At 47.3% G+C, this 12,780-nt stretch overlaps 1 protein-coding gene across 1 annotated transcript; it reads left to right on the top strand.

The window, feature by feature from the left end:
* The first annotated feature begins 7,506 nt into the window (after window positions 1-7,506).
* Window positions 7,507-12,423, top strand: PIM3 (Pim-3 proto-oncogene, serine/threonine kinase). The gene is made up of 6 exons (XM_069850020.1): window positions 7,507-8,056; window positions 8,373-8,482; window positions 8,577-8,627; window positions 8,905-9,268; window positions 10,535-10,711; window positions 10,833-12,423. The coding sequence occupies exons 1-6, from the start codon at window positions 7,972-7,974 to the stop codon at window positions 11,015-11,017; spliced, it is 972 nt and encodes a 323-aa protein (XP_069706121.1). The 5' UTR covers window positions 7,507-7,971; the 3' UTR covers window positions 11,018-12,423.
* The last annotated feature ends 357 nt before the right edge of the window (window positions 12,424-12,780 follow it).

The following is a 12,780-nucleotide window of genomic DNA, read 5'->3' as shown; positions in this document are numbered from 1 at the left end:
TTTTAATAGGATTCAAATTTTAACTGAAGGATTCTTTATTGATCTACTTTTGCATCTTGCTACATTTTCCCAAGTAACAAAAAACGTAAACCTTGACTTTTTTTATTACTTCTCTTCCATCCTCACCCCACTCAGATTTGTTTGGTTGCATGTGAGCAAACATAAAATTCATAGAACAATTTGTGATGTCTTACTATTTCCACCTGTACATAGATTATAGGTTTAAAAACACTCATCCAGTCTACCCCACTGACAAAAAATAAGCATCGATTTTTCCCATCATTACAGCAGTTCAAGTATAACATTATTGAAACAAACAGAATTAAACCAAGCAAACACAGGATTTTACTAACTGACTCATTACATAAACTACTCAAGCACTTTGGTGCACTCTGTACAAAGAACCCAGAGCAGGCAGAAGTGCATCAGCTCCTCCTTAACCACACTCCTTATTCATTGACTTGCCAATGTCAGTACCTACTCATTCCACAAGGCAGAAAGTTGGTTTCCACCTTGAAACTTGAGATTTAATAGCCCCTCTATTATTTTTATGTTCCAGTTATGAGTCTGAATATTCTTGTTATCCCTAAAAATACAATACTCTTTTTAATCTTGTTACATTCTTGGCCTTTGTGACTTGGCAGTGAGTTCCATGGTCTAATTACAAGTTTTATAAGTAGAGGTAATTACAGGTTGGTTTGGAGTTTTTTTTATCAGTTTTGAATGTTACCTTTTAATTTTCATTTATGTTCCTGTGTTTATGTTAAATGACAGAGAACATGATCATCTAAGCTACCATACCTAGACCATTATTTTACTGCATCCCCTTTGTTAATCTTATTCCTAAAATGAAAAAAAAAGGTCTAATCTTTCAAAAGAAGGGGTTTTTTTCATATCCTCAGTCATGCTCATTACCCTTTCTTGATCCCACTTTAGTTCTCCAATACATTTTTTTAACTGGGGAAAACAGCTGCTGAAATTGTGCAGTCTCTCTACTGAACATAATGCGCCACCTGCATAACAGTGGAGGATGAGGTCCTGAGAACTCAGTTCTGTGGAGAGCCACACTCTATGAGTCTTAAAATTTAATGCTGCAGACACCTTCCAGGCTGACTTCCCTTGACACAATGTCATATCTAATGCAAACTCTGCGTTGAACCTGTAAGCTCTTTTTATGCATGAGCATATAGTCTTGCCTTATTTTAAATCCAGTTTCAATACGAAGTCTTCAATTAACAAAGCACTGTATTCACAGTTATCCTCTATTAACTGACTGTACTTTACTTCTACAGTTTGTTGTTTTATTTCACTTCCCAGGCTGGGATACTCTTCCTATGTGAAACTTAAAGAGATATCAAATATCATGCGGGGCGGGGGGGAAAATTAAATAAACTGCACATACTTCTAGACTCTGATGGTAAGAGGTTACTTGACCTTCTCACAAATAAACAAAACAGACTGAGCTATTAAAGCTCCATGTTTTAAGACATCAGTCCTAGGCTTTGCATTCTCCTTGAAAGCCTTTCCAGTTTTTCAGTCTTCTTTTAACAGTATTGGCCTTACTAATGCTATATCAAAGTGGTTACATTCTTTGCTTATCTACAAATTAATACTCCCCTGATAAGAGGTCATTGTTCTCCCCTTTAGCTTACAAGTGTCTTCACCAGACAGGAGGTTATTTATACAAGTGTCCCTTAGCCCCATCTATCGTTACCACATTCCTTCATAATCTTTTATATGCAAAGGCTATTTCTCATTTCTATTATTGTTACTTTTACCACAGAAGAGCCTCCACCACTTCTACTGTTCTACACACCAAATAAAAAGTTGGTCTTTAACTCAGAGGTGTCTTTGATTGCTTCCTTCTTCACCCACCCCTCCACCCCGGGCTTAACACATTTCATCAAGAACAAACCATATGTATGTGCAGATTAATCTTGACATTAGATACAACCTAATAACTATATGTTTTCAACTTCATCTGCTGTTCTCCATGAATGCTGAAATATATCCTATCAGCTTAGTAGTAGTAGATGCTTAAGATATTTCTCAAAGATCCAGAGTGTACTAAAATACACATCATCTTTTAAAACACGGTTATATCTTGTTCATTGATTTATTCATCACTTATTATTACCAAGTCCTAAGTCCTGATGGTCTCAAAGGAGCACTGCTTCTGTAGCAATCTACTAATGTTTTTTTCATAAAACCCTTGCTCTAAACAGCTCATCAGACCATTGACAGCATCTATCCATACATATCACATATAACATGATCTGAAAACTGTAATTGCAGTTACTTTAGACAGATTAAACTTCTAGCAATGTTCCCAATGGCAGATGGTAAATAGATAATCTCTGCTGATACATATGTATCATCAATGATAACATATAATTTCAACCAAAACTGTGTATCTGTGTGTCCAGGACAGGAAGCAGGAGATTAAACAATAGGTATTTACTATCTAGACATGATGCAAGAAAAATCCTGTTATATTAATGTAGAAGCATGGACTAAAACAAAAGTTTAATCTCTTAGTGGAAGAAATAATCTTCAACTGAATTCACCCAGTAGTTTGAGTGATAAAGGAGAAAGAATGTACCATATCTGGAAATGTAAGGTCTATTACTGATGGAGTTGTCCATATCTTTCTCTAATCACTCATAATTTTAACAACATGTTCTTTAAATGCAAAGAAATAAAGAAAGGTCATGGCTTTAGAAGACACGTTGGTCAAAAAGAAAGCAGTGAAGTTACTGGAAAATCGCCCTAATAACCTGTCTGCAAGACTTGGCAGAGTCAGACGGCAGGTAAAGTAGGGGCCTGCCTTAGCAGCACAGTGAATACATGACTGAGCTCAACAACAAAAAGCAAGCATATGGAAGGTGGATGAGGAACATGACAAGGAGGAATAAAGCAGCATTGCCCGGGTATGCAGAGATAGAATTAGACTCAATGCTTGTGCGCAGTTAAAACTGATGAAGGATGTCAAGGGTAATGACACTTTGCAGCAAAATGAGAGATTGAGTAAAATCTAGGCCTGCTGTGGAATACAGCAGGTGACCTTGTGACACAGCACATAGGTACACAATGTCTTCTTTGTATCAGTTTCTGATGGCAAGGTCTGCAGTCTGCTCTCAGGCTTCCCAGAGCTCCACGTCAGGTAGCAAATCAAGTTAAGGTTTGTTTAAACAAGTTGGAAATGTAACACAAGTCCATGGGATTGAAGAGGATATGTCTGAGAGTACCAAGACTGCCAGCAAATGTCATTGGAAGGGCAGTCTCTATCCCTTGTAAAAGATCACACCGATTAGAAGACGTTTCTGACAACTCTAAAAATACGTCTGTCAGAAAATTCCAAGGTGCATCAGGTGGTAATAGGTTGACCAACTTTCTTTCTGGGAAAAATATGGAGTGATTACTCACAGAAACAATTTCCATTCACACAATGCAAGAATGTCATTGAGAACAGCCATCTTCAATTTCCCAAGGGCAAATGGTGTTTTGTCACTCTGATATTCTTCTACAACTACATTACAGGCTCTTTGGCTGGGGTTACAGTAGTAGCTGTTATTCTCCATGTCTTTAGCAAGACCTTTGATACAGTTTCCTACTGTCCTTCCAGCCCAACTGGAAGAAATAGGTGGACTACTGGGTGGATTAAAAAATTACCAGATCACTTGCCTCAAAGAATAGCTCGTAACTGTTAGAAGTCCAATTAACAGATGATTCCAAGTGGTATTCGCTGGGATCAATACAAGGGCTGATATTATTAAACATTTTTATCCATGATCTGCACGATGAGACCCTGAGGAAGTATGAGGTGACACCAAACCAAGGGGGGCTGTTGGTATACTGGAGGGTACAGCTGCCATTCAGGGGCACCTCAACAAGCTGAATGAGCTGTATCTCTCACGACCGATAAATCTGTTTTGAAGTTCCGCAAAGATAAACACAAGGTCCTGCATCTGGGACTAGATATACTTACAGAGGAGGCAGGCTGGGACTAATGGTTCTATAAGAGAGGACCCTGTGGACCACAAACAGAATAATGCCAGCAGTGTGTCCTTGCAGTCATCAAGACTAACCACATTTTGGACTGCATTAGCAAGACAATATCCAGTAGGTCAAGGCACATGATTACTGCCCTCTGCTCAGCACACACAAAGCCACATCTGGAGCACTGTGTTCGGTTTGTTCTCTCACCAAATAGAGACTGAAGAGTTGAGTGATAGGTGGTAAGATGACTAGAAGCTTTGACATACGAGAACATTGAGAGACCAGATAATACCAATATTCTTATCAACTTTAATGAACTTTTACTGCTAGAGCACTCTTAGCATTTCTTATGGTCACATTATGTGAACAGATGCATTTTTCTCGTCTCATACAGAAGACCTACAACAGCTACAGTCATATATTAGAGCACATTAATGCCACCAGTCAAGTATCTGATGGTGTACCACAGCAAACTTTGAACTGTGGTCCACAGACACTTAAAGGTACCCTGAAGGCGGTACTGCCTCTTGTTGCAGTAGAAACTCCCATGGACCTTCCGTATTTCTGTGCCTGGCAAACTCACTCAAGGACCGTTGCGCAGAAAAAAATGATTTGTATATCAAAGAACAAACTGGTATCCTACCCATGAATGACTTTCCATTTATAGTTGCAAAGCCACTGCCAAAGAGGCCAAAACTATTTTATAAAATATTTCTGCAGCTATAATTGTTTAGGACCACTGAACTGCATGTTCCAAGCCAGATCAAAAGCAGCACCACAAACCCATGAAAGGCTTATGTGTAAAGACAGGGTGAATTCCATGTCTGGGATACAGCTGTAATTCTGTCAAACCAAGAGTCCTTGTAGTTGTATACAAATTAAATGTCTGCCTGCCAAAATTAAGTGAATGAAGAACAAATATCCCTTATCACTTTTTTTACAGTAACTGCCTCATTTTCTTTAGTCATAAATATAAAATACACTTGCTTTTGCACTGTTATGAAAACACAAATCAGACCAGCAGTTACACCAGTGCCAGACACTGATCATGGTCTTTTTTAGATTACCATTTTGCTTCAAACCTAGATGTGTAAAGATGTGCTATATTCTTTTGACTCAAAGTATTGCAGCTGATACAGCTAAAGAAGAAATAGCTTAAACTCAGCAGGATTGTGAGGAAACTTCATAATATTCTCTTGGACAGGTTCAAGGCAAGTATCTAATTGATTTACCATAGACTGACAACACAAAGATGGATTTAAGAAATTGCAAATACAGTTGGAATGAAAAGGTCTGAAAAGGCCTGATGTTTTTGTTTGCAGACTACCGATACATGCATGATTTTTCATGCTTAGCCATGTAAAGAAACAGCAATTAATAACTACTTGCAGTTTTAATTCCCTAAATAATTAGCACTTATGTAGTTAACACTTAATGCCAGTTTTCTCTCTTTAAAAATATTTGCTGTTTCAATAACCAGAGCTTTCATTTGGAAGCAAAAAACACTTCCTCCCCATTTAAACAATACTCACAACAAGCCATTGACAAGGATTAGAGCAAAAGGCAGATATAGATACATTCTTTAAAATAAACTTGGAACTTGTATTGTGATATCATGAAATCTTCCTACTGTTTGTACTTGTTTACATTTCAGGAGCAATAAATCCACCTATAGCATTTATACGCCATTATTTGAAAACTTCCTAAAAACTTACTTCATGTGATTAGAAATAGTCAAAGGGCAGGATAGTCAACATGAGGAAAAAAAAAAATTCAAAAAAACAACCCACACCAATGGCTTTATCTGATAAATACAAATCACTACGTTTAAGGAAAAAAAAATCCATGAACATAAAACCTTCTGGATTCTTCAGCTGCTCAAAAAGCCTAATAGTTTGATTTGGTCTCTCTGAAAATACCGTGGTCTGTAGGAGAGGCTGTAATTTTTCTAACCCTACTGATCTAGCTTCAAAAAACACATTCTGGGATATGAAGGGTTGAAACTGTGCCTGAAAGCCTGACCTTTACATCAGTTGGCCTAATCTAATAAAAGATATTAGCTCTCCCTGGAAGCCCTTGCTTTGTTTATGGGCACGACTGCCTGAGATTACAGCACTGCTATTACCAGACAATGCCAACTGCAAGGCTCTCCCAGTGCCCAGGGAGGGAAGGACTGCCAGCTCTTCAAGCCATTACCCCAAAATACCCTCACGTTGGGGATCCCCGTGCAGTACTGGTCTCTCCAGTTTTCAACACAGGGCATATGACACACTCGTATTAGGCACCAGGGACCTGGTGTAAAAGGGGTGACGCTGCTGGGGATCACAGAATCACTAGGTTAGAAAAGACCTCTAAGATCATTGAGTCCAAGCACTCCTATTTGATACTAAACCATGTCCTTGAGCACCTCGTTTACCGGTCTTTTAAACATCTGCGGGAATGGCGACTCAACCGCCTCCCTGGGCAGCAGCCGCTGACCCGGCCGTTACCCGCAACCGCTCCGAGCACCGGCCTCACGCCTCTGCGCCCCATTTCACCTGGGCAGCAGCGCGAGTACCTGCTGGAACGGTTACACCGCCCCCACCCAGCAGGGCACTCATTAATTTCTAAACCGGCTTTTGCTGGCCTGCCCCTCGGCGGCTGCGCCGTCGCCCCGGACCCCTCCAGGGGCCTCGGTCGCCGACCGGGCGAGACCGCTCGAGCCCTCGGGGCCCACGGGGTGCAGCCCCCCGGCCAGCGCCCCGATTCCCGTCGATGCAGCGCCCCCTGCGGGGCGGGGCGGGAGGCGCCGCGGCGCGGGCCGAGCAGAGAGGCGCCCCCCCGCCCCAGTCCTCGGCCGGGGCGGGGAAGCCCTGGGCCGCGGGGCGGCTCGCCGCCGGGGCGCCGCATCGTCCCCGCGGGGCCCCGACTGGCGGCGCGTTTCCCGCGCTGCGCCGAGGGGCGGCGGGGAGGGCGGGGGGCGGCGGCTTTCCGAGCGAGCGGCCGCGACCCAAGCCGCCGCGCCCCGGCCGTGGCGGCCAAGGGGCGCCCCGCCCCCGGAGGCGGCCGGCGCGGCGACCTTCCCGCCGCCGCGGGGCGGGCCCGGCGCGCCTCCTCGGCATTCCCGCCCTGCCGCATGCAGATGAGGCCGCTGCTCATTGGCCGCGCGGAGATGCTAACGCAAACGGGAGAATCTCCCTCCCCAATCCCCCCCTGCTTTTTTTTTTTTTTTTTTTTTTTTTTTTTTTTTTTTGCCGCTAATGTGTGATGCGTGCCTCAGACAGTTTGTAACTCTGCGCGCCGGTTACTACAAATAAGTAGTTCCCGGCTCCCCCCCGGCTTCCTCCCACCCGCCCGCGCGACGGGGCGGGACGCGAGGCCGCAGCCCCGTTGGCCACTCGGCGGGCGCCGCGGCGCGGAGGGGAGGGGGCAGCTGGGGCGGCGGGAAGAGGTGTTTCCCCCACCCCTCCCCCGCGGAGGGATATCCTCGGCGCGCTCGGCCCGCACCAAAATATTGGGAGTTAAGAGGCGGCTCGGCGGCGCCGCCGGCTCAGAAGCGCGCGGGCAGGCACGGCGGCTCCTGCGCCCGCCACGGCTCCGCTGCGGCGCCCGGCACGCTCCCCGCCGCCGCGGCCCCCGCAGGGGCGGATTTAGCACGCGGCCCCGCAGACCCCGGACCCGCCTGTCTCCGCGAACGGCTCCGCTTTTTCTGCCCGCGCGTCTCGGCGTCCCCAGCGGCTCCCGCCGGCTGGAAGAGAGAGCGCGGGAGCGGCGCCCTCGCCGACCGCCTTTCGCCCGAGGACTCGGTGCCGCGGCCGCGTGGATCTGACCCCCGAGGACTCCGTCGCTGCCCGTTCGTGCCTGAGGGAGGATCCGCGGGGAAGGTCTCGGCGTCCCGCCGGAGCGAGGAGCCGCGCCGAGCGCTCAGCCGGGCGGACGCCGGCGGTGCCACCGCGGGGGACGCGCCGAGGCCCCCGCCGCCACCCTCGGAAGATGTTGCTCTCCAAGTTCGGCTCGCTGGCTCACATCTGCAACCCCGCCAGCGTGGACCACTTGCCGGTGAAGATCCTGCAGCCAGGTACGGCGGGGCCGGGGTGTCCCCCGCGAGCGCAGCCCGGGCGGGGCCGGGCCCGTCCCACCCCGCGGCGCGGGAGCAGCAGCCCCGCAACTTCGGGGGACGGTGTTCGCCCATCCTTTATTATTATCTTTACTTTTAAATTAAAGAAGACTTGTTTAGAAAGCCTCGGGCACGATTGGGGCACCGCACGTTATACGCAGCCAGAGGGCAAAGCATTTCGGGGTTTTTTATTATTTTATTTTTTTTTAATATTTCGTGGCGAGGCGCAGTGCGGCTGCGGACGCTAACGCCGAGCGTTCCCCTCTCGTTTCCGCAGTGAAAGTGGAGAAGGAGCCGTTCGATAAGGTCTACCAGGTGGGCTCCGTGCTGGGCAGCGGGGGCTTCGGCACCGTCTACGCGGGCAGCAGGATCGCCGACGGCTTGCCGGTGAGGATCGGGGCGGGTGCCGGGGCGGGGGGGGGCTGCGGGGTCCAGCCCGCCCCGCCGCTCACGGCTCCTCTTTTCCCTCCCCGCTCCGCAGGTCGCCGTCAAGCATGTGGTGAAGGAGAGGGTGACCGAGTGGGGCACGATTGTAAGTACCCGCGAAGGGAGGAGGGGGACTCCGGCGCGGCGGGGCTATTGTGTGGGCGGCGGGGCCCGCCCCGCTGGCGCGGCCTCTGCGTCGGGGGGGGAATTTGGCGGGGGTTCGCGCCGCAGCGCCGCGCCCGCCCCTCGGACTGCGGCAGCGGCGAAGGGGCCCGCCGGCCGCGCCCTCCGCCGCGCCCCTCCCTCCCCTCCTCCACCGGCCGCGCCGCCGCCCCCCCCGGCCCCCCTCCCCGCTGACCCCCGCCCCGCTCTCTCTCTCCCAGAGCGGAGTCATGGTGCCCCTGGAGATCGTCCTCCTGAAGAAGGTGGGCTCCGGCTTCAGAGGGGTCATCAAGTTGCTGGACTGGTACGAGCGGCCCGACGGCTACCTGATCATCATGGAGCGGCCCGAGCTGGTGAAGGACCTGTTCGACTTCATCACGGAGAAGGGAGCCCTGGACGAGGAGACGGCCCGCGGGTTCTTCCGGCAGGTGCTGGAGGCGGTGCGCCACTGCTATGGCTGCGGCGTGGTGCACCGGGACATCAAGGACGAGAACCTGCTGGTTGACCTCAGGACAGGCGAGCTGAAGCTGATCGACTTCGGCTCGGGGGCCCTCCTCAAGGACACGGTCTATACCGATTTCGACGGTACGTGTCCTCCCGCGCCTGGGACAGCCCGGCTGCGACGTGTTTGGCCAGACCCTCCTGCCCCTCGCACCCCTCTCGGGCTGATGCCCTCCCTAGAGTTGCCGCTTATCCCGTTTCTGGTGCCTGGCAGTAGCCAACGGTGCCTCTGACGCAAGGGTTCATATCAGGTCTATCGGTAATGGAAACCTTTGGACCCGAAACGGCTTAAGGGTGTTCAGTTGCGTAGGAAAGAAGCGATTCCAGGCAGTGACGCAGCAGTTTATGTTTCCCTGTCTTGGAAAAAGCGGGGTTTTTTTCCTAGGGGGCGATCTGTTTACATGGAGGCTTTGCCAGTGTCGGGTGTTTCCATGTGTGGAGATGCAGTTTTTATATGCGGTGCTTTTTTTAACTTGAAGCCGCAGCTCCCCCACCCCCCCCACCACCTCCACCGATGTCCTGGAAATCCCGCATTGCAGATTGTAAAGCGATGTGGATAAATACGCTCCCTGGAAATGGCTCGATACTGGCTCCAGGGCAGGGCTCGACGCTTTAAGAGATGAGAAAGCTGAAAATAATCCCGCCTGTGACGAGAGGGAGTATTTCCCCCGCCCTTTGAATGTGACTGATGTAACGGGGACTCTTCCCTCCCCCCCAGCTGCCGCACTCACATCTGTTTGTTGTGAAACCCGAAGCCCCGCCGCACGTGACCCTCAGCATCACAAATTCCCGGTTTTGTTTGGTATCCAAGGAGCCCGCAGGCACCGACGGCGGCGGGGCGGGGGGTGGGGGGGAAGGTGGGTTGGGAAAGCTGCCGCAGAGAAGCCCTGGGGAGGGAGCCTTAAAAACGCAGCAGTCATAAGCAGCCCTATTTTGTTTACTGCTTTGCGGAATTGGATAAAGCAGATTAGCCCTGCGTAAGACGGGCAGACCCGAATTTCACCTTCTTGCTGCCCTGCAGTCCCCTCCCTGCCAGCCCCCTTTGTCCTTTTGTGTCTATTTTTGGTGTGATGCTGCAGACGCCACGTGGTCAGTGAAAGGGATCTCAGCTCGTCGGTAAACAGTCAGCTGATGGGGCTGTGTTATTCCTTGCAACAAAATAGCACAACCGGATGGGCCAAGTCTGTTGATGGTGTAAGCCAGCAAATGACCTGAAGTTGCACTGCTAATGGCTTTGGTCCATAAGAAATACAAGCCTTTGTTTTGTTTTTTTTTAATATGAATTTAACTTGGCATTTTCTGGAGAAACAGCTCTTAACCTTGACTTTTTTTTTTTTTTTCTGTTTTTAGGAACAAGAGTGTACAGCCCTCCAGAGTGGATCAGATACCACAGATACCATGGGAGGTCAGCAACTGTATGGTCTCTGGGAGTTCTGCTGTATGATATGGTTTGTGGAGACATCCCTTTTGAGCAAGATGAAGAAATCTTGAGGGGGCGGTTATACTTCAGGAGAAGAATTTCACCTGGTGAGTTGTATACGGGTCATACAGGGGCTTCTTTTTTTTACATAATCTTGTACATCTGAGTTCATATGCACAGGTTTCTCATATTCAAGTCTAAAATTGCTCTTTTCTTTGTTTGTTACAGAATGTCAACAGCTGATCAAATGGTGCCTTTCACTGAGGCCTTCAGACAGACCAACACTTGAGCAAATTTTTGACCATCAATGGATGCACAAATCTGAAGTAGTGAAGTCTGAGGACTGTGACATAAGGCTACGGACCCTTGATACTGATGTATCTAGCACAAGCTCAAGTAATGAAAGTCTGTGAATTACTAAGGACCTCGCACTGGGAGGGGAGCTACAAGCAGAGAGACCACAGTGCTGCTGCCAATATGTAGGAGGGGCTAGAAAAAATGCATTCATTATTCTGTAGTTGAATCTTTGTCTGAGGGACTTGATTTTATTTTTCCCCCTTTGCTGGTTTCTGCTTTGGAATGGGAGATTTCCTTTGGAAATGCTGATGTTTGGGAGTTGCAGGCCAGTACTTAGTCAAAGACTGACCTTATTAAGAAAGCAGTGACCTCTTGAATACATGGTAAACTTTTTTGCTCTCATAGAGCCTGGACTAGATTTTATTTGCTTTTGAGTGCCTTTTTGAAAGCTGCTTCAGTGGGACTTTCTTTTTTGAGCTGTGTATGTCCAAAGAAGATCCAGTTCATTATAGGAATTTGCTCCCTTTAGACTCGGTGCTGGAGGAAGCAGCTCCTATGATGCATTGGAAAACATGTTCGGTTATTGAATGAAGTAGTCCCATCCACTGGTGATGGAATACTTGAACACAGACATTTCACTCCTGCCCCCTGGCCCTTTCCAAACCCAACCCACCTCTGCTGCTCAAAATATTTCCTATAGCCTGCACAGAAATATGAACAGGTATATCAGCTTTTTTTATCAGAAACATTTATTCATGTTTCCTTTCTATCATCTCTACCACTGGGCATGAGAAGCCCCTTTCTCAACTCCCCCTGGCCTTTTGTCACCCTGCGAGTCTTAAAGTATGTATGGGCATGTTGAATGCACAATCAATGCAATATTCAAGGACTTTACTTTTTTTCCATACCTGTATAATGTGTTTATGTAAACTTGTTTTTTTCCCATGTACTATACAGTTATTTATTGTTTGGAGTTCAGAAGACCTCCCACAGGTTTCAGCTGTGGCTATTTATTTGGTTAATTTATTTGGTTAGTTATTCAACACTGTGCTTTCCCCTCCTCTCCATGGGAATTCTAGTGGTTTGCCCATGGCACTTTTTTTCTGCATTCCTGTCAACTTTTGTTTTAAGAAAAAACAAAACAGACAAAAAAAAAAAGAATTTTCTGACCTTATCGGTTTCTGTTGGAAGATGGAAAATTGTTGTACAAAGTCTAATTTAAGGGAAACTTTTTAAAGTTAGTCAGTATGCCTTTTGTCTGGTATTATTGTACCAGAAATGTAAAGTAATGCTGTTTGGAAGGGTTTTAAATTATTGACATTGTACAGTCTCCGTGCATTGGCTCTGGAAGGTAGAGTGGCAGAGTCATAAACCTTAATTTATTTTAATAGCTGTGTTTCTGTGATCTGGTTGCATTTATGCAGCTTGGATTTGGATTTTTTTCTTCTGTTTAACAGTGTGAAATGTATGGAGATCATATTTTTTATACAGGTATTTCAATTAAACTTTTTTTGTATATAAAGTTCTGTGTTTGTGCTTACTTTCCTTTTCACCGTTACTCTTGATGCCATCTAGGGAAATATTATGTTGCCTCCTCCAGCCTGTAAAGGCCTGCAGAAGCAAACCCGCAGTTAATAGGTCTATGCTATTAAGCAGTGGCCATCTTGGAAGAATTAAACAATCCCTCATCTTGCCTGTATCTACTTACCGATCACTGTATTTGATGTAGAACGTGAGAAGGTATACAATACAACGGGACTACTGACCTCCACAGGGGGGAACTGACCACTAACTGGCATTTTTAATTCTGTAAACACTGAATAACTGAAATGCCATTGTATTTATTGTCCTCAAGTACAATAAGGAAGGAGTTCTTGTA

The sequence above is a fragment of the Phaenicophaeus curvirostris genome, chromosome 1 (genome assembly GCF_032191515.1).
Source record: "Phaenicophaeus curvirostris isolate KB17595 chromosome 1, BPBGC_Pcur_1.0, whole genome shotgun sequence".
Lineage (NCBI taxonomy): Eukaryota > Metazoa > Chordata > Aves > Cuculiformes > Cuculidae > Phaenicophaeus > Phaenicophaeus curvirostris.
The sequence above is the reverse complement of the archived record's forward strand: the minus strand, read 5'-3'. Positions and strand labels throughout refer to the sequence as shown.

Excerpts from the sequence above, each read along its gene's own strand:
- PIM3 (XM_069850020.1), top strand. The coding sequence starts at position 7,972 with ATGTTGCTCTCCAAGTTCGGCTCGCTGGCTCACATCTGCAACCCCGCC. Across the intron at positions 9,269-10,534 it reads GGTCTATACCGATTTCGACG|GAACAAGAGTGTACAGCCCT; the intron begins GTACGTGTCCTC and ends TTCTGTTTTTAG. Across the intron at positions 10,712-10,832 it reads CAGGAGAAGAATTTCACCTG|AATGTCAACAGCTGATCAAA; the intron begins GTGAGTTGTATA and ends TGTTTGTTACAG.